This window comes from Amia ocellicauda, chromosome 6 (assembly GCF_036373705.1).
Source record: "Amia ocellicauda isolate fAmiCal2 chromosome 6, fAmiCal2.hap1, whole genome shotgun sequence".
In the NCBI taxonomy this organism is placed as follows: Eukaryota; Metazoa; Chordata; class Actinopteri; order Amiiformes; family Amiidae; genus Amia; species Amia ocellicauda.
In genome coordinates, this window is record NC_089855.1 from 40141054 (window position 1) to 40166435 (window position 25382).

Consider the following 25382-nt stretch of genomic DNA (forward strand, 5'->3'; position numbering starts at 1 on the left):
AAGAGCAATACAAGGTGCAATAGAGTTCAAAGCATATTGCAAATTACAAATTCCAGTTTATACAAGTGTATAAGAAATATACAGTAAACAATACAAGTCCTACCTCCTAGATTGTAAAAGCTAGTGCAGACATTTGTTAAGAGCTAAGGGAAAGGGGTCATAGGGGAAATCAAAATAAACAATATGAGTACTAGTAATGTAAAGCAAGATGTATGACAAAATGTTACGTTGTATAAGTGCAATTTTACAGGAGAATAAATGGCTAAATTACAGGTACAGTCTGAACAGATGTGTTTTGAGTAACCGCCGGAAGGTGGTCAGGGACTCTGCTGCCCTGACTTCAGTGGGAAGGTCATTCCACCAGTTAGAGGCCAGGGGTGTAGAGGAATGGGCTGTGTAGGAAGGGGGAGTGGAGAGGAGGTAGAGTTAGTCTTCTGGGGCAGGAGGGCCAGAGAAGTCTGGAGCAGATATATGGAGAGATGAGGGTCTGTAGGTAGCTTGGTATAGTCTGGTTGAGACAACAGTAGGTGAGGGCTAAAGTTTTGTACTGGATATCAGCCAAGAACAGTAGGGAAGGGGAAGGGGAAGGTGAACAGAGAACAGAGGCCCAACGCATTGGAGTAACAGACCGGGCGAGAGTGGACCTGGGTGTAACAGATCGAACAGCAGCAGACTTAGGTTTGGAAGACTGTAGTTAACAGATGGGGCTCCCAGTTAAACAGCTAAGTACTTGTTCCCAATATGACCACCAGGGGCCACCCTTGCCACAGTGTTTTCCTAGGCTCTACACTCCAATTCACCTCATTATTGATTTATTAGTCCCTGTCTCTTAAAGTAAACCCACTTTATTGATCTCTGCTGCTGTACTGTTGCCTTCCCCTTTCGCATTTATCGAGATTTAGAAACGCATGAACTTGGACTTCTTTGCAACTTGCTATTTGCACAACTTCCCACGGATTCTTTGTTGTAAGCTTTGACCTGAAAGACATTTAAGACAAATTAGCTTTTGTAAAGAAAGAAGGTACGAATGATATTCAGGATAATGCTAAACCTACTGCTCTAAGGGCAGCTTCCACTTGAAACCTGCTGGTGCAGCCTTCATTCTATGACCATTTGTATCATTGTGGTGTTAATAAACAAATAATTGCGATAACATACTCATCCTTGTTGTGGTTCCCTGGGGTCCTGAGCCGAACCTGTGTGGGGAAAAGTTGGGTGTATCAAGCCCCTCACTCGTAAAACCAAGGTGACGTAGTTGATGATTTTGAAGTGTGTCTAACCATACACCCATAGAGTGTGACAATTGCACAAAACAACATACAGAAAGGGTCAAGATTAAAATATATTACATGTATTTTAAATAGATTTTACTTAATTGACATATAATTTCAAAATATATTGCCCTATATGACTTAAATTAATGGAATATATAACAATATATTACACTGTATTTTAAATGTATGTGCAATACAGTGATATGTATTGCAATATATTGTTTTTCCATATGGGCATTCGGGAGGAAATAGCAGACAAACAGGAAGAGATGCGAGAGGGGATGAGATAGTCAGAAGAGGGAGAAGACAGGAAGATCTGGGCATCAACTGCATAGGTATGGCAGTGATGTGAACAGTGCCCTGTCTGAATGCCAAATATATTATATTTGCATCATTGTTGCAGCAAGATTGTGTAACCCATGTATGAATTTAAGCTTTATGTATTGCTCCGGAGAGGACAGGTGCAGTAGTCTATGTAGCTGATTTTTAGAAAAAACATTTTCATCCAAGGCCATAAAGAGAACAGAAGACAAAGGAGAAGTGTGTGAAAAGTTTGGGGTACCTCATTGACGTCATCTAGTTGCCCAGCAACCAAAGGGAGTCATCTTGTATATGATTGTATGTTCTTTAGAAAAACTTTGCTGACAGACCATCTCCAGAGCACTTTGTTGTAGCTGAATAAACTATTTTGGTATTATTTCACTTAAATCGGGCCCTGAGTATTCTTTGTCCGTGTATCTATTGAGGGAGTAAAATTTCTCCCTATCAGTAGGAGAAACCATGGGATGTGATGAGGGGGCCAGAGAGCATGTGTAGAGAGAGAACAGGAGGGGGTCCAGGATGGAGCCTCGGGGTACACCTGTGAGGAGAGGTTGCAGTGAGAATAAAGATCCTCACCATGTCTCTTGGTAGGTCTGGTCATTGAAGTTTAGGTTGATTGAGGCTACCTTGAGAAGGGTGCTATACAAAATAAATATTGGATTGATATTGTGGTTAAATTAAGACAAAAAAGCAGGTGGTACTTATACACGTTTCTTTATGTCAAACGATTATATATATTCAAAAAGTGACACTGTAACCAAGTTGTTAGTTATTGTGCTCGAGTGTGGTGATTGTCCTGGAGAGAATAAAAAGTTACATCAGACTGTGATGTCAAGGTAAGAAGGTCAGAGTTGAAAGTGAGATTGAGTGAGTAGTGAGCTGCACATTGATTATTTTGTATTGTTTACAATAAATCTGCTATATTTCCCTTGTTTGCATTTCAGCCCCCATCTGTTCGGTTTTTCTTTTGAACCCTCTTACAATAAAAATGTAAACTTTTCTTAATAACTGACATGGAATACCAATTAAACCCCAAATTAGTCTGGTCAATAGAGGGTGAATTTTCATTTAACAAGATATCTTTGTCAACGGCTAAGCAGAGATGGAATAACTACCACTATGCAAAATAAAAGTAACAAATACAAATATATGTAAAAATAAGTTAATAGAATTACTGCACCACAAACACAGTACCCTAGAAACTTCTGACAATGAGGATCGATTAAACAGAGTAATGCATCTCACATCAATCAGAAATAATAAAAGGACTATGCCATAACCATGCATTGAAGACAAACACATGCAAAGACAGTTATCTCGACCACTAGGTGCCACTAAATACAATACTAAAAGCCATATACAACTTGAAAATTACACATATCGTTTCCATCCAACCTGTTACTGAAACAGGTCACACAACCTGGTTTGCTGACACCTAGTTTAACAAACAGTTCTATATCCAGCGTTCATATACATATATAGAGGTAACACACAAAGAAAGGTTAAAATACCTTGACTAGAAGTTGAAGTCACCATGGGTAAGGAGTATCTGCTAATAAATAAATATACACAGTAGGCCTACACAAGAACATACATACATGCATACATACATAAAGATAACAAAATCATGAAGTTTCAAAAGTCAAATTTGGTTTTTAAATATTGCAAGTGAATTTTATTTACGTAGTTATACATTCTAAGGTCAAATACAATAAAACAAAGAGCCGTACAGACGCACTGCATCGTTAATGATTTATACCGTTATACAGACAATTATAGCCTGTACTGCATACCTGCAGGTCTTTGGTATAGAAAACTCTATCCATCCACCCATTATCAAAAACCACTTAATCCAGTACAGGCTCACTGGGTGTTGAAAATCAGGAAACTAAATGCAAAGTAAGCCCATTCTTCTAGCTCACACAACACACAAATTATTTAATTCAGTACCACATTAATTGAATTTATACCCCCCCCCTCCACCCCGCAAACATACATACACACAGTTAATCTGCTTAAGAAGATAAAGTGATGATCAGACAGTATGACATTATCAAGACACCGATTGCAGAGGGTTGCTGTACACTCCAAAACCTTGTGAAACAACGTTATAAAATGTAATTTATAAAACTAGAAATCTTATCCAGGGCGACTTACAAAATATTAGAGCAATACAAAAGTGCAATAATACAGTACAGATCAAAACATAATACAATTATAAGCTAAAAAGTGGGAGATTTTTTTTTTAAATATTGTATATAGAAGCATTCCAAATAATAGATTTCTTCTGATATGTATTGACATTGTTGAGATGGGCCTGTAAAGTGTGCAGAACAGCTCAGCACTACTGAGTAACACAGAGTCGGACAATATAAGACCATGTAGTACCTTTTACATCAATATAAGACACTAAGACTAATACGATGTGAGTGTGAAACAATGTAATGCAATGTATGAATTTAATCAATTCTATTCCACTGTATTACACTGTTGACTACCGTTGTAAAATACCATATAAGTGTAATACAATATCAGTGTAATTACAGTGTTAGACAGTGTAATACAATATAAGACTGTAATCTGTCTTCCATTGTCCAATATATTGACTGTATTCCATTGTAAAATATAATAGTTATAGTGTAATACAATGCAGGCCAGTGTAAGTTGGGCTTGATGGCAGGGGTGAACAGACCCCAGGGTGGGTTCACACAGGCTGGTTTGGGCGGATGTACGGGTCATCATCGATTGCCTTGCCCAACCCCGGCTTATCCTTCGAACCTGTGGGGGGCAGGAGGTCACCAGGGGGGTGGGCCGAGTCCCAGTCCTGGCCACTGGGGTCAGGGAGGAAGCAGTAGTCGCCCACCTGGTTGAGGAGGGGTGGGTGGGAGGAGGAGGAGGGGGAGGGGAGGAGGGGGATGGACTGTGGGCACAGAGTGTGGGCAGGGGGAGGGTCTGGGAGACTGTCTGCCATCTGCTTGCCTGGGAAAGAAGAGAAAGAGGAGGGCGAGGCACAGGAGAGGGAGGAGGGTGAGTGGGTATCTGAGCTGGGGTCACTTATGGGATGTCCCGTGACAAACTGCAGAGGTGGGGGACCTGTGGTAAGGCTAGGGGAACTCTCCACATACCCCTCCAGAACCCCCAAACCCAACACCCCACATCCCTCCCCCAACTTTCCTTCAGACCCCTCCCCAGGCCACACCCCCATTTTAGATGTCCCATACAGAGCGAGTGGGATTTTTTCAGACCGGGTCATCATCTCTAGAGGGTCTGTGATGTAGCCATTGCTGGACTGGCCAAGCTGGTCACTGGGGATGGAACTGAAGGGGTTGTAGGAGCTACAGGGTGCCCCCAGGTCAGGGTTGGAAGCAGAGGATTGTGGGCACAGGATATAGGGCCCGGTAAAGTTGAGGGAGGGGGAGGGGCATCCCTGGTTCCAGACCCGCCTCTCCCCACCCTGGCCCTGCCCCCCATCACCACACTGGAGAAGCAGTGGTGTTCCGGACACCCCTGCCCAGGTAATGCGTTGGTATGAACCGCTGTCTTCCTCCACTGGAGACCAGGAGCAGTCTGAGCACCTGGAAGGGAGAGAGAGCCGGAGGGAGAGGGGAAGGAAGAAAGAAAGAGAGAGAGAAGGGGAGATAAACTGAAATGATAGCCAGCCATGTTATGCAATGTATGTGCTTCTGTGTTTTACTGAAATGCATTGTACAGTACCTTAAAGTACTGCAATGTATTGTACTGTGTGGTCCTGTGCTGTACTGTATTGTATCATCTTTTACTATAGTGTGATATAGTTCTGTACTGCACTGTATTATAATGTAATATGCTGTATGGTGTGGTCCTGTACTGTATTGTACTGGACTGGACTGTGTGCTACTGTGCTGTCCTGTCAGTACTCACTGTGTGTTGAAGGATGGCTGCAGGATCTCCAGCACCTGCACCTTGCTGATGTTAGTTCTGTCAAAGTCTTTCTGAGGGAGCAGCCGCACACCAGGGGAGTTCTGAGCAAAGAGAGCAGAGACACACTGATGCCCGGAGCAACTGGGTCTCTTTACTGTACTCTAGTCCACACAGCACTGCTCCAGTCTGGGCCCCTATACTATACTATACTATACTATACTATACTATACTATACTATACTATATTCTAGTCCACACAGCGCTGCTCCAGTCTGGGCCCTTTTACTCAGGGCTCAATTTGTAACAGATCTCTGGAGGCTCTGACCTCTCATATTGGGACCTGCACTTAGTTGGATAGATAAGGCTATCTCTCTTCAAAAAAAAAATGTATACAATTAAAATATGCAATGAAAACAAAATGATAAAAAAATAAGAATTAACCCTCAGAGTACGAAGCTCACAGCAACCACTCTACACGTCAAGACTACAGCCGTCTCACACTAAGCACAGCGCTTGGTACAGCAAATTACTTAATTTTACATAAATATAATGATCATATGAAACCTATACATCACAAGAAACTTAAGACTTTTAAGTTTTTCATTATTTCTATAATTCATTTATTTTGTGAATTAATACAGAAATGTGCATTAGCAAAGAAACTTAAGTTATACAGATACTATTTGTATTCTCCAAACAAAGTTGTTTTCAAAATTTACCCGGTTTATAAACACTTACAAAAATAATATATATGAATCCCCAGAATGTTATATTAAAAAAAAAAGATGTTTACAAATAACTGTTCAAGAGAAATCATCACTTTGCAAGGAGCACACCTGTCTAGAAGCTTGTCAGAAATACACGGCAAAACAACAAAAGCAAAACAAACTAAATGGGCCATTGGTTGCAGTGTGTTCAATATATATAAAAGCATCTTCAAATGTACTTATTATTGTTGTTGTTGCCGTTATTACTACCAGTAACATTTAATCATAACCATGATAATATAAAATGTACATTGCTTACTTTGCATTGATGCGTGTGTCAGATTTTGCTTGTCGGTGTAAGTCCCACAATTTAATAATGTGGGCACAGACCAGTTTTGGCAGTATTATGGAAGTGTTATGGCAGTGCATTCATTATATTTATCATTTCGATCTTATGAAATTGACGTTACGTGTGTCAGGCCGTTATTAAGCATGAGAGGTTAGAGGTTAGCTTGTGCAATCCGGCACCTAGTTCCTTCTGAAGACTTGCCAGATCATCCACCACTCTGTGATCCGGGACCTCTAAATTTACAAATTAAGCACTGCCTATATTATATACAGTACATATTACTACAATCCCATTTGTAGAGAGAGAGCACGAGAGAGAGAGAACTCTATAAAAACATACTACAGGTGCACAGGAACACACCAAACCACGCCTGCAGGGCAGAATTAGACCACTACCAAACTCTCATCAACATCAAGAAAAGAGCACTCAAATTTTGGATGCACCTAAAGAAAAGTGAGTCAGATTCACTCCAGTACAAGGCCCTCCAAACCCAAGACCTCAGCCGTGAAAAGAGTCCCCTGAGTCAGCTGGCCCTGAAGCTCACGGCACTGACTCCTGCTAACACTGCGAACAGAGACCAGCCTCAGGTCAGCACTGCTTACCTGCCCCCAATCAGAATCAATCAAATTATAAAGATAACCAAAACCTCCTATCTGGAACATTGGAACAATGAAACTAAACCCCAAAGTAAACTGGATTGCTATCGGGCCCTAAACAGAGAATACACCCTGGCAGAGTATCTATTCACTGTCAGAGATACGAGGCAGAGATGGATCCTGACCAAGTACAGGCTAGGGTGACCACAGCCTGGCCATAGAGACGGGCCAACACAGGCAGAGCTGGCTGCCCAGAGAGGAGCGGCGCTGTGGTCACTGCGAGACAAGAGAGGTCAAGACAGAGATGCACTTCCTCCTCCACTGCAGTAAATATTACCAAATAAGGGACACTTTATTTACGAAAATAATAAATGCCCACCCAATCTCTGAAAACATTGATATGAAAGAAAAACTCCTGGGGGAGGGACACAGAGCTTCCCCTGGCTGCCCAATATGTCACTGCCTGCCAACAGCCTGAGGGGCACAACATGACATACAAGCACCAGCTGCAGATAAAAATGTAAATATTCGTTTGAAATGTATGTCTTTGTATTTTTATATTTGAAACCAAATCAAAAGAAATCTGTAAATAGTAAATCTATTTTGTTCTTTCTTTCTATAAAAGATAATTTATATTTAATTTAATTTTTTTAAATTATATTATTTATTTTCAGTGCTGGGCAGTAGCGCCGTGACTAGTTTAACTACATTGCTCAGTAGCGTGGTGTTAGCGTCGCTATTTTCTGAATCATATAGCTTTTCAGTAGTATCTTTTATTGATCAAGTAGTGCAGCTGTTTTTCAACACTATTAACTGTATTTTAACACTTGAAATCCGAGGTAGCTCATCCTGTCGGACAGAAGGGACCTGTCAGAATGGGCTTCCCTCTGTTTTTCAACACTATTACTGTATTAGAAGCTTTCAAACCCTATTTAGCTCATCCTGTCATCTATCCGTACATAGCAAATTGGTCACTATGAAATAACACGGTCAAAATCATTTTAAATGTACATAATTATTGCCAACACATTTATGTTCACTGCGCACGCTACTTTCGCTAGCCAGCTCATTCTGACAAAGTAGCTCAGTTTGTCAGAACACAGTAACGTCCACAAAAGCTACATTTTCCCAAGCATTTCTGAAGCTCAAGCTCAAGTCTGAAATACAACTGCTAACGATCAGTAAGTGACGCCACCGCCATACACGGATCTGTATGTGTAGCCGACAGAAGCACCTCCGTATGACGGTGACATCACGTACCAATCCTCGGCCTGATGCCTGCAAGTATGTATTGCTGCAGACCAGGATACAGTGGAATGTGGGAGGAGTAACTGGCAATCATTTTGTATGCAGCCGAAAATGCTTGTCAATCACATTGCATGCGGCCAATCATCTGCAGAAGATACTTGTCAGTAATTTTTGATGCGAGAAGAGACTTGTCAGTCATTTTGTATGCGGCCAATCGCCTTTCTCATTTATAAAATAAGGCGGGAGAAAAAAACGAATAGGAGGGAGGAAACAAATATGTCCTGGTGTGTTTCTTTTAGGGATGGGCGATACCACTGATTTTCTTTACGATCCGATACCAAGTAATACCAAGGCTAGAAATCCCAATACCGATACCGATACTGATACTTTTAAAAGTGTTCTTATGTACATAAAAAGGGGAAATCTTTGTGATTTCTACAGTGAAAATTGGTAAATGCAGACATCAAAAATTATATATTTCTCTTCTCTTTTTGTTTTCTGTTTAATAACAGCAATTATAAAACACACGTTCATTTATTCTGGCTGGCATAAGAGTTATATTCACCAGATCATTCCTGAAGGTATTAGCAACCTGAGCTCTTTACTTTCAAACGGTAACATTTTATAAGATATAATCTATGTTTTAGAATTCCTGAGCAATGCATATCAGTTTTTCCACAAAATTGATATAATGCATTCAGATATTGTTTGAAAATGTGTCCAATCTAGCAGCCTATTGAGTGCGTTTACATGCACAGAAATACCGCGATTACACACAAAAAAAAAAAAAAAAAAAAAACTTGTTTACATGGGATCGGTGAAATACTGAAGTTTATTTTTATACATGACCTGGCGCCGGTTACGTAGTCAGACATGAACGCCTTTATAAAACAGATAGAAATCTGACAAAGCTGATAACATGCCCAGATTAATCAAAGTGTTGGTCAGAAATCTTGGTGTGTTACTGCAAGACCCCGATTAAAGATATCAGGTGTTTACATTACTTTTTACATAGCCGGATATTACCTTAGTCGGTGTATCGGAGTATTAGCGTATATGTACATGCACCCACTGTAATATTATGCTCCTCAAGAAATAAAAAGTATTAACTGATTTCTGTTCAAATGATTAAAATAATCTAATATTATCACTTAGATAGCTATAATGCCTGCCTCTCTGAAAAGCTTCTGTCAGAGAACTCACTCTGTCACCACCTGGTATCGATATTTTTATGTGAGGATCGATTCTCAAAAATGAAACGTCAGGATCGGAAGTATCGATACTTTGAATAGATCTGCCCATCCCTAGTTTCTTTCAGAGAATTGGCGTAAATGGATAGCGAGTAGGTTTGAGGTCGTTCATCAGGAAAGCCAACTGCATATAAAGCAGCATGTTATTTTTACAATCAGACAGGTTTGATAACTTGTATATTAATTTTACAATCATTCCTACATTAACATTTTTTTTAAAGCAATGGAAATTAGCTTTACGCATGTTACTTTTGGAATTGGACGGGTTTTATAACTTGTATGAGCACGATGTATTGTTCAGTTAATAGAAACAATAACTAATGTAAATATAGAAAAGTGTTTGCAAAATATAATGCCAGATGGCCAATGTTATCACAGAAATAAAATGACTGATTTCACATTTATTAAACATCATGCTTTTATTAGCTGAACATTAAACCGTTACAGTTCATACAATACGGTGTGTGTGTGTGCGTTTGTGTGTCAAGGTAACACTATCACAGGTCTGTGAGCAACATGCAGCTGATTCACAGCTGTCGTCTGTCACAACATTCAAGAAGGAACGTTTCCCTATCTTCTATTTTCTCAAATTTAGTAGACTTATCACTGTTGCAACAATTAATTTGACTAGAAATGTATACTGTATCTTATATTAACCAGAAGGTTTTATTTTATTTGTAATAGAAATATAGCCTATAACTTTGCTGCAGGGGAATAAAGACACGGGAGATTGAGTTTACTTGATGGAAAGATGGCAGAGGGTGAGGACATGTTTTTTTTTTTTTTTGCCATGTTGTTACTGTTTGGATCAGGTCTTTATTCTTTTGCTACTGTGTTTGTTTGCACTTATGTTGTAAGTCCCCCTGGATAAGGGCTGTGGTTTGAGCTGAGTTATTGAGTTTTCAGTTAACGTACAGTTTGTCCTGCAAATGTGCCCAAGTCCAAATTGAGCATACCCATGCAAACACAGGTGCGTACACACACACACATACAGATGAACACACACTCTCAACACCTGGTTTTGTTATCATGTGGAGCACATGTTTTTTTTGTTTGTTTGTTTTTTTGTTTTTGTTGCCAAATTGGTTTTGGAACAGTGAGAGCAGAGAGTACAGCTTATTGTTTAATAAACAATTGAACTGAACAATTTTGCCTGCCTATCTGTTTGACTGACAGTTTTATTGATCACTGAGATAACATTGACTTGAAATGAAGTTGGTTCAATATAAGAAAATAAAATAAAATAAATAGCTTAGATGTAGTAAGCTACGTTTGCCATGTTGCTGTAGCTTAGCTTGCAACATTTCCCTAGTGGGTAGCTTCAGTGTAGTGAAGCTTCATTTAATGTAGAGTAACTGGTAGCTTAGCTCACTACATTTTCCAAGTAGATTGCCCAACACTGTTTATTTTCCATATATGTATATATGTCCAGTTGCTTTGACAATACAAATTTGATTGTCATTTCAATAAAGCACCTTGAATTGAATTTAATTGAGAGAGAGAGAGAGGAGAAAGAAAAATGGGAAGAATTGGCACTCACCCTTATTATCTCCTTCAGCACTTTGCTCTTCAGGGGGGAGGGAATGGACACCTGCCACACATTGATCCTCCTGGGACAGACAGGGTGTTTAGGCACACTATAGAGTAATAATGTTGCTTATTGCAGAGGTGGTGTTAACACAAATACAGAACAACATTCATACATACACACACTAACAGACTCACACACACACACAACACACACACACACACACACACAAACATTCACATACTCTCAAACACACTCAGGCACACATGCACACATACACACAGACACTGCCATATTCTCTCACACCAACAACACTCACTGGAGGGTCACATCCCTCTACAGTGCGACACACACTCCCAAGCACTCACACTCACAAACACACTCAAAAGCACACACACAGTTTAATGCACAGTCTCTCAATCATGACACAGTCCAGGCTCCAGTGACTCACGTGTGTGCCCGTCTGTACAGACAGAACAGGAACATAGCCACCGTAGCCACACTGAGGGACAGCAGGAAGTAGAAGCAGGAGGCCGGAAGAGAGAAGTCTGGAATGAGAGAGAGAGAGGAAAGGGGGTGGTAGTCAGTCAGTCAGTGTGTCAGTCAGTCAGTCAGTGTATCAGTCAGTATGTGAGTGTCCCAGTGTGTCAGGTACCTGGTGGAGTGCTCCAATGCCCTGTCGGGCTCCAGTCAGACCAGGTGCCGCTGTACCCCAGCTCATCCCCGCTGTGGGACACGCACACTCGTGCCTGCACACTGTAGCTGGCCCCCGGGGACAGCTGATTGAGTTGCAGATTGATGGAGGACGTGCTTTGATTCACTACAATGGTCTCCACTTTCTGTGACAAGAGAGATAGCACTAGTATACAACAGGGAACAGCACAGTGTGGTACCAGACTGTACAGTGCAATAGTGCAGTGCAAAACAGTACAGCACAGTACAGCATAGTATTGTAAAATAAAGTACGGTGGAGTGCATATCGTTTTTCATATAGTACACTGTTCTACATAGCATACTGCAATACATACTAGTGCAGTACTACACAGCACAATTCAGCATGGTACAATTTAGTACAGTAAAATATAGCACAGCACAGTAGTTTAGCAGTTAGTGCCCCTCACCTCCTCTTGCTGCTCATCCCTCCAGTAGCGCACCTGGGTGTCCAGCACCATTTCGTAATTCAGGACAGGCAGCTTCCAGCTCAGCAGCAGCCCATCACCCTTGTCCTCAATGGACACAGCCTGGGGAGCTGGTGGCTTGACTGCCACACACACACAGACACACAGGCAAACCAACACACACACACACACACACACACACACAGACAGGCAGACAGACACACACACATACATACAATCACAGACAGTTATTATCATGATCATTATTAATATCATCATCATTATTATAATTAAATCAATGTATTACTATTTATTATTATTATTATTATTATTATTATTATTATAAGCAAATAAATAATAATAATACTAATAATAATAATAATAATAATAATAATAATAATAATGTAATATTATTATAGATTGACTGAGTACATATCAAACACAGCACTTGGAAGAGCTACAGTACAGTACAGCAGGGTCTCCAGTCCTGGTCCTGGAGAGACACAGTAAAGCAGGGGTCTCTAGTTTTCAGTATCATAACCCAAATCCCAATTAGCTCAGATAACCAGAAGGTGATCCTGCAGCCCATGAGACATAATTTGCTTATTGTCTGACTTTCATGCAATACCATCACACAGACAACAGAGGGCAACCCCATCCCACAGCACTCACTGTGTTGGTTTGGCAGAAATTCCTTCTGTAGTTCGGCGGGTCTGAGGTGCACCTGCAGCTCAGAGGAGGTGGTTGCTGGGAACTGACAGCGGAACAGTAGTAAGGGATCATGGGAGTTGGAGTTCACTGCCTCTGGACAGCAGGACTGCTCCCTGCAATACAAACACACACAGTGAAACACACACACAGATACACCCACAGAGAAAGAAAAGTAAGTAAAACTCATGGAGAGAAAGGTGGAGAGAGATATAGAATGGAAGAGACAGGGGAAGGGAGAGAGGTTCGGGGAAAAGAGTGACATTGGAAAAAAAGGCATAGATAGATACTGAGTGATGAGGAGAGACAGAGCATTGCATAGTTTTGGAAGAGTGAGAAAAGGAAGGAAAGAGGAACAGAGAAAGATAAAAAGGAGCCAGACAGATAGAGAGAGAGATTGTAAGATGGTCTGGCTTACTGTGCTGTGGGGCTGGTGTGGTAGGTGAGGTTAAAGAGTATGGAGCTGGTGACCTCTCTCTTGACCTCCCAGGTACAGGTGACTTCGTCCAGTCCATCAAAATCACAGTGCAGGTTATAGGGACCCCAGTCACTGACTACAACACACAAACACACACACATTAAGATAATACACACATACACACAGGGGCAATTGCAACAAACTGAAAGCTGTGTACTAACTGGAGATGATCCTGTGGTTAGTACGCAGCTGGGACCGCAGCTCTGGACAGGAGTGGTGTTGGGCTGCGGTGTTCCAAATCTCAGCCAGTGCATTACACCCGTTATTTTCTTTAAGATAATTCAGACCAACATGTACAACCTACATGTTTAGTCTAGATAATCTGTTTGTGTTTCTACTGGGGGAAATAAAGTGCAATGGGAAATGCAATTTAGCTTTAGCTATATATTTTTGGCCATATATATGTATTGAGTTTAAATTATATATATATATATATATACATTCACAAACAAAATATATTTCTGAAGAAATTGCATTATCAACTATGCTACTAAAATAAATGTAGCATTATATCTTTTTGTTATACCATTCGCTTTTTAACACGATTAGTATTAGCATGTCACCACCGGCGCTCTGCTCAGAATTGCTAGTTATATACCACCCCCCCACCAAGATAACAGAGCCTCTGACGTACTGTCCTTAGTCCTCCACTCCAGCAGGGGGCTCCACTCGCTCCAGCTGCCCTCTCTGACCCGTGCTCGGACTCGGGCCTGGTAATTGACACCTGGCACCAGGTCCCCCAGTGCCAACTGTGATTTAGAGACCAGAGCCTCCTGAGAGAGAGAGAGAGAGAGAGAGAGAGATATAGAGAGAGAGAGGCTGGGTATAGTCCTGTAGAAGGATACACAGCCCTGCTATCTGCAAAATATGTAGCAACCAGCGCTGTGCCATATGGGTGCATCTGTATATATATATATATATATATATATATATATGTATATATAGAGTACTGTGCCAAAGTTTTAGGCAGGTGTGAAAAAATGCTGTAAAGTAAGAATGCTTTCAAAAATAGACGTTAATAGATTATATAGAAGAATTTATGCTGTTTTGAAGGCAAAGGGTGGTCACACCAAATATTGATGTGATGTACATTTTTCTTCTGTTCACTCACTTTGCATTTTGTTAATTAATAAATATAATTTTTGAAGCATTCTTACTTTACAGCATTTTTTCACACCTGCCTAAAACTTTTACACAGTACTGTATATATACATACATATACCGATCAGCCATAACATTATGACAGATGACAGGTGAAGTGAATAACACTGATAATCTCGTTAAAATGGCACCTGTCAGTGGGTGGGATATATTAGGCAGCAAGTGAACATTTTGTACTCAAAGTTGATGAAGCAGTAAAAATGGGCAAGTGTATGGATCTGAGCGACTTTGACAAGGGCCAAATTGTGATGGCTATAGACAACTGGGTCAGAGCATCTCCAAATCTGCAGCTCTTGTGGGGTGTTCCTGGTCTGCAGTGGTCAGTACCTATCAAAAGTGGTCCAAGGAAGGAAAAGTGGTGAACCAGCAACAGGGTCATAGGCGGCCAAGGCTCATTGATGCACGTGAGGAGCAAAGGCTGGTCCATGTGGTCCGATCCAACAGACAAGCTACAGTAGCTCAAATTGCTGAAAAAGTTAATGCTGGTTCTGATAGAAAGGTGTCAGAACACACAGTGCATCGCAGTTTGTTGTGTATGGGGCTGTGTAGCCGCAGACCAGTCAGGGTGCCCATGCTGACCCCTGTGCACTGCCAAAAGCGCCTACAATGGGCACATGAGCATCAGAACTGGACCACAGAGCAATGGAAGAAGGTGGCCTGGTCTGATGAATCACGTTTTCTTTTACATTCACGTGGAGTGCGTGCGCATCGCTTACCTGGAGAACACAAGGCACTGGGATGCACTATGGGAAGAAGGCAAGCCAGTGGAGGCAGTATGATGCTTTGGGCCATGTTCTGCTGGGAAACCTTGGGTCCTGCCATTCATGTGGATGTTACTTTGACACGTACCACCTACCTAAGCATTGTTGCAGACCATGTACACCCTTTCATGGAAATGGTATTCCCTGATGGCATTGAACTCTTTCAGCAGGATAATGCGCCCTGCCACAATGCAAAAATGGTTCAGGTGGTTTGATGAACACAACAACGAGTTCTAGGTGTTGACTTGGCCTCCAAATTCCCCAGATCTCAATCCAATCGAGCATCTTTGGGATGTGCTGGACAAACAAGTCCGATCCATGGAGGCCCCACCTCACAACTTACAGGACTTAAAGGATCTGCTGCTAACGTCTTGTGCCAGATACCACAGCACACCTTCAGAGGTCTAGTGGAGTCCATGCCTCAACGTGTCAGGGCTGTTTTGGCGGCAAAAGGGGGACCTACACAATATTAGGCAGGTGGTCATAATGTTATGGCTAATCGGTGTATATATGTATAGATGCACCTTTATATATATATATATATATATATATATATATATATATATATACAGACAGGTGACAAACAAACCAACATAAAGTGTCTCAATAAAGTGTTGGGCCACCACGAGCCACAAGAACAGCTTCAATGCACCTTGGCATAGATTCTACGAGTCTCTGAAACTCTACTGGAGGGATGGAACACCATTCTTCCAAAAGATATTCCCTCATTTGGTGTTTTGATGATGGTGATGGAGAGCGCTGTCTAACACGTCTGTCCAAAATCTCCAATAGGTGTTCAACTGGGTTGAGATCTGGTGACTGCGAAAGCCATAGCATATGATTCACATCATTTTCATACTCATCAAACCATTCAGTGATCCCTCGTGCCCTGTGGATGGGGGCATTGTCATCCTGGAAGAGACCACTTCCATTAGGATATATCCTTCCCTCTAAGGGGAGAAGTGGACCCAAACCATGCCAGGAAAATGCCCCCCCAGCATAACAGAGCTTCCCGACCCCATCACTGTAGGGGTCAAGCAGTCAGGCCTGTTCTGTTCTCTTGGTGTTGCCATACATGCTCTCGCCCACTTGTCGAAAACACTAGCCATTATTTGGGACTGAAGCACCTGCCATTCGTGCCCTAATAAAGACCCCTCTTTCAAAGTCACTTAGATCCTTTCCTCTTCCTATCTTGATCCAAGGCCTGCTCAGCATTTTTATACATGCCACAGAGCATGATAGGATGTTAATTGCTTAATTGTATCATGCAGTACACCTGTTTGGAGGCATCTGCATTCGTTATGTTCCTCCACTCAGTTATTACAGTTATTCTTGTTATTCAGTCTTATTGTATGTTATGTGTAAACTGCTTTGGTAAGACAATATTACTCCTGTTTTTCATGCCAATAAAGCAAACTTTAATTTGAATTTGAAAATTTGAGAGAGAGAGATAGAGAGATTCATGTATAGTATAGTACAGAACAACAGGGTTCACCAGCCCTGGTCCTGGAGAGCTACAGGGCAATCCAGTACAGTTACAGTACTATATAACTCATTTTAGTTTTTACTATTTTTTTACTATTTTGAATGCTGTGTTAAGTGTGTCAGTCAGTGTCTGTCAAGTGATCGGCCAATCAGTGTCCATTGTTTCGGCAGTGGGCTATGTTGTACCGTCCAGTCCTGGGGGGCTCTCCTGTACTGCAGCTGGTAGTTCAGTGTGCTGTGAAGGGAGTGGTCAAGGGGGTAGACACTGTCCCAGGTCAGCACAGTGCCCCCCTCCTGTGTCATCTGGTACACAAGGTTCCTGGGCGGTCGTGGCCTTACTGTGGGGGTTAGGGGGAAGAGAGAGAGGAGAGAGAGAGAGAGAGAGAGAGAGAGAGAGAGAGAAACAAAGGAAAATAGAAAGTTTGTTATTTTTACTATTATTAATATTGGTAATAATGTTGATCTATACTATCATTAACACATCATTACCTTGTAGTGCTTTTGACCTGTACTAACATTATCATATAATTAACATATCGTTAGTGACGTGGACCTCTACAACACTGCGCCTCACCGTTGTCTCCCAAGAGGAGGGCTTGGAGGCTGGGCCATTGTGGGTGCAACGGGAGGGGGTGCAGCAGGAAGGAGTCCAGGATCCCAATCGCCAAATCTGAGTTGTTAAAACGACAGCGAAATTCCAGCACAGACTGGGATCTGTTTACTGGAGGGTCACTGGGCACACACTGTCTGAAATAGGGAAAGGCAGAGAGAGATGGGGAGGGAGAGGGAGATGGAGAGATGGGAGAGAAAGGAAGAGTGAGAGGGGCAAAGGAGGGTTAACATATAGATAGATAGATCAGAATTACAACTTAAAAAATGTAGAATCTATCTAACAGAGAAAGGCAGATAAAGAGATGGAGATACGTCCATGCATCACAACACATTAGGCCTGCTATCTCTCTTCCATTTACTCTCTCTCTCTCTCTCTCTCTCTGAGACAGGAAATGACACATTCTGAAACAACCTCCCCCACTACCCCCCTCATATACCCTGTTGCACCATTTATCACTCTCGTTCTCTCACCTCCCCTCCCTCACTTTCTCACTGTGTCATTATCTCTCTGCCTCCTATCTCTCTACAGCTCTCTTTTTGTCATCTGTCACCCTCAACCTTTCCTGTTGCTCTCATTCTCTCATCCCTTCTTTCCCCCTTGCTCTCTCCAATGCCTCTCCCTCCCTCCCTCTCCCTCCCTTCCCCTCTCAGTACCGGTTCTTTATTTGGTTCCAGTGGTGCAGTGTGAGAGGGGCCAGGCTGTGGGCCTCTTGGGTCTCATTCCAGCTGCACTCAATCTGGGAGATGTAGTCATTGTAGCACCGAAGAGACTGCATGGCCTGTGACACTGCGGGAGAGGGAGAGGGAGAGGGATACGGAGGGGGAGAGGGAGAGGGAGAGGGAGAGGGAAATGTAGGAAAGGTGAGAAAGTGAGAAAGACAGGGGGAGATAGGGGGAAAAGAGGCAGAGAGAGCGGGAGGGGGAGGTAGAAGAGAAGGAGAGAGAAGGAGAAAGAGAGCAGTTACCAATCAATTTACAAAGACTTGAAGACTCTCTCTCTGGTCAGGGCAGCTGGGGGGGTTTAAAGGGGAAGTCAGTGTCTCAGAGACCAGTGGGAACAAACACCTGAATCAGCCACCCCAGTCCCAGATCTCCTTCACTGACCAGGAGGCTGGACTGGCTGTGTTGAATGGGGCAGGGACTGGTAGGCTGCTCCCCAGTGTGTAGAAGTGGATGATTTATCTGTAGGGGTGAGTTATAATATAAGTTAATAGTTCGTGTGAAGGGTGTGTCATATTGTATAAGAGATGTTATCTCATGCAGTTTGGGGGAGAGGATCGCAAAGTGAAGCTGAGTGCTTCTGGCTGCACAAACTTCTCAATTTAATGTCTTATACAATAAGAGACACCTTTCACACGACTAATTCACTTATTATAAATCACTTGTCTAAGAATTAGACACACCAATATTTTTACAGTGAGAAACAATAAACATTTATTTTAATTAAATGAAACAATCAACCCCCTTTCTCTCAGTCTAAAATTGTTTTGATCAAGGATCCGCTGTATATGACCTACAGCAGCTGATCTGTGTTGTGTTTTGATGCTGGTTAAATGTTACAGAACTACTAAAAACAAATCTACATCCAGTGAAACTGACACCACTTGCATTAAGTGTTCTGAAATGTCACTGGTAACTGAAGAATGTTTAAATCTTGATAATTCTATGAACAGGATTATATTAATACACAAGAGATATAGGAATATTTGGAAATGCTGCTCGCTGGATAGCTGTTTTTTCATATGTTATTTATAATACTGTACTGTACTGTAGCTCTTACTCTGCTGGGTGGGTTGTGTGCCAGCTCTGGGGGGGGTGCAGTGGATGGGCAGGGAAAGGGTTAGTAGGCTGGCAGTACAAAGGATCCAGAGATGAGCCATGGCAGGGGTAGGAGGTGTCTTTCTGCGTGTCCCTGGGCTTCGGTGGAGAGGCTGCAGAGAGAGAGAGAGAGAGAGAGAGAAAGAGAGGGAGAGAGAGGAAGTGTAAGAGAGATAGGGAGGTTAATGTGTTATGATGCATAGATAAGACTTATCTCCTTATCATTCACTCTTTGTTAGTCAAATTCTACATCTGTTTTAAGTTGTAATTCTGCACCAGTATATACAGGTGTGAAGGGAACAGATTTTTCTTACCGAAGTGCGGTTATAGAAAATGTCAATCTATCGATCTCTTTCTACCCATCTGTGATTACCCTGTCTTTCTTTGCTTCCTCCTTACATCCAGGGGCGTCGCAAGGGGGTAGGCAATTGCCTGGGCCCCTGGGCTTAGGGGGCACCCCAAATGGGAAAACTCCTCCCCCCCCTTTCCCCAACTCTCACTCACTGGCGAAAGCACCATCCCCCCGCCCCCCCCCACTCTCACAGGAGAAAATACCAACACCATCAGGAATTATTATTTTGCCTGGGGCCCCCACATACTCTAGAATTGCCACTGCTTATTTCCTTGCATATAAAACTGATATAGAGTAAAAGCACGCACACACAAAGATGGAATGACAGTGAGAGAAACACACACACAAAGTAACACTCAAGACTCACAAGTACACAGTGACAAAAGCACTCTCACAAACACACAGAAGTAGAAACATCAGAAATGACTAACCACATTTTATCTGAGGTGAACAACAAAACCACACTGACTATTTCTCTGCTACACTTATTGACACTAAACCACACTCTCTCCAACACATAATTCTCTCTCATACGTACTATGTTATGTTAAATGGTGTTGAATTTAGTAAATGTTTAAACATTTAAACTTGAAAAATGTGTTTAATTTAACTTTTTTTGTTTGTTTCTTCATTGACACCCAATACAAAAATCACAGAAACAGTGCAAAAGAAGGGGTGCAACATGAATACTACTAATACTGCTGGGCCTACTACTACTACTACTACTACTAATAATAATAATAATAATAATAATAATAATAATAATAATAATAATAATAATAGGGGATGGACTTCCAATGGCCAGGTTTTACAAAAAGCTCTGGAACAGTCCAGCACAGACACTTAAGCCAGTGGAAACGAGAAACTAGTCCTACTCCAGCTACGAACTATGGATAGTACCGTACTAAGTGGAGCAAAATGTGAAAAAAACACAATATATTGACAACGTTAGTAACTGAACTACTCATAAACCTATTCATAAGCACAAATATAGTTTTACATATATAATACATTTACGTTTAAGTTTTTGACACTGACAACATATGTGTAATGTATGAATAACGCCACATGCTCTGGTGTACATGGATACAATTGACATCACAGCAAAAATTAAAAATAACAATAATAACCAGTGTACAAATTGTTGGTTGAAAGGTTTTATTAAATACTATGAAATAACTTATAATATTGAAAGCTATACATAAATTATTACCCAGCTGGAATTGTAATGCAATATTATATTAATAATATATTAAGATACAAATCATATTGGGCTGTATGTATAGCCTATAGCCGACTTGGTATATTAGTAGGCTATATGCCAATATAGTATATTAGTATACCATGCCCGGACAGGGCTGTGGCTCAGCACTAAGAACTCCAGCTCGGGACCACAGCCCTGTACAGCGGGTGTGGGAGGTGCTGGGTCTAAACCTCTACCTGTGCATTACATTTTTTTATGACATAAATATATTTTCATACACATTTGTCTTGAGTTTAAATATATTTTGCTCTGCCATTGTTTATACAGACGGATGACAAATTAAAGGAAAAACCAACATAAAGTGTCTCAGTAAGGTGTTGGGCCACCGCGAGCCGCCAGAACAGCTTCAATGCATAGATTCTACGAGTCTCTGGAACTCTATTGGAGAGATGGAACACCATTCTTCCCAAAGATATTTAATCCTTTGGTGTGTTGATGATAGTGGTGGAGAGCGCTGTTTAACACGTCGGTCTAAAATCTCCCATAGGTGTTCCATTGGGTTGAGATCTGTTGACTGCGAAGGCCATAGCATATGATTCATATCATTTTCATACTCATCAAACCATTCAGTGACCCCTCGTGCCCTGTGGATGGGGGCATTGTCATCCTGAAAGAGATCACTCCCATCATGATAGAAATGTTTCACCTTTTGGTTAAAGGTGACCACTCAGAATAACTTTGTAATGATTTGCAAAGGGGGACAAGTGGACCCAAACCATGCCAGGAAAATGCCCCCCACAGCATAACAGAGCCTCCGGACCCCCTCACTGTAGGGATCAAGCAGTCAGGCCTGTAGTGTTCTCTTGGTGTCACCACACATGCACTCGCCCACTTGTCAAGAACATTAGCCAGTCCAGCAGTCTTTGTGACTGAAGCTCCTGCCATTCGTGCCCTAATAATGACCCATCTTTCAAAGTAACTTCAATCCTTTCTTGATCCAAAATTGATCCATTTTTATACATGCTACAGAGCATGATAGAATGTTAATTGCTTAATTGTATCATGCAGTACACCTCTTTGCAGGCATCTGCATTCATTATGTTCCTCCATTCATTTATTCAGGTTTTTCCTTTAATTTGTCAGCCGTCTCTATATTTATAGTTATTTATTTATTTTCTATAGAAGAAGAGAGGTTAGGTATGGTTTCCGCCAGGATTCTCCCCCTTCCCAATTTACAAATAGGCTATTGATACACGACGAACTTCATATTTATCCTATAAATTCGACTTCATTTCCTTCGAGTGCCATTTACAAATGCAGCTCTATATGTTTGTAAGCGACCTCTCTGAAGATGGTTTGATATTCGATAGTCAACATCCTGGTGAACACAACACCTGCAGCTCCTTACTGTGCATGACCGCTTCAGTATTGCAGGGAAAATTAAAATGTTGGTCTCAGTGAGAGCGTACTATACGGAGCATTATAACAAGGGCCAAACCTTTCATTCTTACATTTATTTTTAAATTCATAAATGAATTCGAATTCAGGGATTCGCCAGATTCTGCATATTTCTGGCACTGATGACTTTCAATTCTCGTTTTATTGGAGTGGGTGAATACAATACATACACACATACATACATACATATGTACAGATACAGTACACACATACATATATACACACAAACACATAAACATACATATACATATATATACACGTACATACATATACACACATACATACACACATACATACATACACACGTACACACGCACACATACATCTATACATAAATACAAACCCATGAACACAGACATAACAGGTGTACATTTAACGGAGAGGGTAACATTTCACTGAATTCGAGAAGGGAAGCTTGAAGTGCCGACGGGAGTTTTTAAAATTACGTATTTAAGTTAAGAATCGCCCGATTGTTTCACAAGTCCGAAAGAGAGAAAGACACAGAGAGACAGACACACATCATCCAAATAAGTGTCGAGTGGACGAACACACTGCAACACACTTACAGTCGCTGCGTTACAGACTGAATAAAGACAGAACCAGCAGCGGAAGAGACGTTCAATAACACACAGCTACTACTACTACTACTACTACTACTACTACTAATAATAATAATAATAATAATAATAATAATAATAATAATAATAATAATAATACGTTCTTACCATTTGTCTTAGTCACGCCATCATCCTCTCGATCATACATACAATCTGTGTGTGTGTGGAGTAACGGTGCTGTTATCGTTGATGTATGGCCAGTAAAGTTTGCGAGAGTTAGTGTGTCTCTTTCTATCTTGCCAGCATGTGTCACTTCTGTGTGTTTCTGTCTGTCTTTTGTCGATCTGTATTGCTCTTAGTGTGTGTTGTTCTCTGTGTGTGTGTGTCTCTGCGTACATATGTGTCGCTCTCTCGGTGCGTGTCCTTGAGTGAAAAGAATGCATTCAAACTAAAACACTCGCTTCCTCTATAGAAGCAGAGTGGGAGGAGGAGAGGAACGGGGGGTTATTTAACTAGCAGTTTATTAGAAATCAACGGTTTTCTCTCTCGCACTTCTTGACGTCTTCATTGACAGCGTTTGCTTCCGTTAATTTGGAAGGATTTTTTTTCTTCAGTACGCTTGTCTTTCACGTCTTCAAAACTGGCCTATATCTTATATATTTCCCCAAAGCATTTGCATCTCCATCTCTCTCTATTTATCTATCTTTGTAGCAAGTCTATTGTACAGTCATGTACAACACTGGTTCCTTTGAGGGCATTTACATACACTATTACACATAGACTTATACTCTTGTATATTTCGTGGTGGGGGGTCATTTCCATGTTTTCCATTCCAATAACTTCTGTAATCCCTTTTTCAATTCAGTTCCAGTAGATCCTATCAATGGACTACTAATGGACACCAAACGAGCATGATGGGAATGGTCTGAAATAGGGAACTAGAATTGAAAAATTGGAATTGCCCCAAGGAATTCACAGGAAGACCATGAATCAGTATAATAGTTATTTGGCATTAAAATAATCTCGAAAAACAGATGACAGAGATACAGAGGATCCCTGGACTCAGTTAAGTTCTGGGCCCTGAGAAAACAGACAGAACAAATAAAATATTAATATATAGCATCAAATAAGAAGAATCAATTAATCTTCATTAAATGCTGATTCATATGCAAGTCTAACAGATTATTTTAGCTAATTAACAATCAGCAATATAGATAACGATAGAAGATGATGCCCCTTTGTCAGGCACTACTTTTTAGATAAAATTGAACCTCACCACTTCTGTGACATTGTGGACAAGTCATAGAAACAAAAGATGTATGTATATTTTTTTAAATTACCCATGTTTGCCTCATCTGCTGTAAGGCAAGGAACATTAAATGTTTGGGGAATCGATTGTTTGTCTGTTATAGACTTCTCAAGGCCCTGTATAAGTCAATCTGAATTATGTGGATATGTTCAGTATAGGTGCTGATCAATACTCACATTTCCCACAATTATAATACATTATCCTGTACTATAATACACTATACTGTACTACAATACAGTATTCTGTAGTACACAGAACTACAGTACTCTCTCCTGTACTATAACACACTATATTTTACTACATGTCACTATACTGTACTATACTACACTATGCAGCAGTACACTACACCATGATAATACCAGTGGTAGTGCTAATAGTGGTTGTACTGATCAGAAGCAGGGCGGTGCAGTTGCTGCCGGGAACAGGGAGCGGCTGAAGAAGAGGAAGCTGGACATTTCCTGACCTGAGCTCTGCTGTTAAAGGGGCAGGAGCCGCTTCCCTGAACAACACAGTGACTGTGGTCTGTACTGCAGTGCACTGTAGTGTAGTATATTATACTGTACTGTACTGCATTGCATTGTACTGTTATGTACTGTACTGTACTACAGTGTACTGCACTATATTGCACTTTACTGTACTGTACTGTTGTGTATTGCAGTGGTTCTCAAAGTGTTCGCCAGTGGTCCACACTGCAGGTTAATCCAGAAATAATCACGTTTAAAGATTTTGTTTCCAACATGAATTAATATTTTTCTTCTAATATTTCATTTTAAAATTAGGTTAGGTGATTAATAATACATTAATTATTTTAATTAGCAATATGTTATTTCTTACTGGCTCGACAAAACTGTTCCCACTTAGCTGCTGCACTAAATGCCCCTCTAGAAAAAAAGGTATAGTTGCACAACAAAAAAAATCGTCCATGGAAATGTTTGCATCAGCTCTATACTGTACTGTACTGTACTGTATAGTGTACTGTACTGCACTATAGTGTACTGCATTAAACTACATCATACTAGACTATACTGTAGTATACTATACTGTACTATACTATATTGTAGTGTAATGTAATATACAGCACTGCACTGTGTTGTATTTTATTTTATACACTATGCTGTAATGTAGTGTATTACTATACTATACTGTACTACACCACCCTACTGTAGTCCCCTGTACTAAACTATAAAAC

At 41.0% G+C, this 25382-nt stretch overlaps 1 protein-coding gene across 1 annotated transcript; it reads right to left on the reverse strand.

Moving 5' to 3' along the window:
* Positions 1-3242: 3242 nt before the first annotated feature.
* Positions 3243-23357, reverse strand: csf2rb (colony stimulating factor 2 receptor subunit beta). The gene is made up of 14 exons (XM_066707116.1): positions 23053-23357; positions 19276-19426; positions 18150-18282; positions 17458-17630; positions 17070-17221; positions 14111-14249; positions 13417-13552; positions 12963-13114; positions 12294-12433; positions 11828-12011; positions 11624-11720; positions 11185-11254; positions 5496-5596; positions 3243-5170 (listed from the first exon to the last, which is right to left on the reverse strand). The coding sequence occupies exons 1-14, from the start codon at positions 23053-23055 to the stop codon at positions 4300-4302; spliced, it is 2502 nt and encodes an 833-aa protein (XP_066563213.1). The 5' UTR covers positions 23056-23357; the 3' UTR covers positions 3243-4299.
* Between the last annotated feature and the right edge of the window lie 2025 nt (positions 23358-25382).

Excerpts from the sequence above, each read along its gene's own strand:
- csf2rb (XM_066707116.1), bottom strand. Across the intron at positions 12,434-12,962 it reads ATTTCTGCCAAACCAACACA|TCAAGCCACCAGCTCCCCAG; the intron begins GTGAGTGCTGTG and ends TGTGTGTGGCAG. Across the intron at positions 5,597-11,184 it reads TGCTGAAGGAGATAATAAGG|AACTCCCCTGGTGTGCGGCT; the intron begins GTGAGTGCCAAT and ends CTCTTTGCTCAG.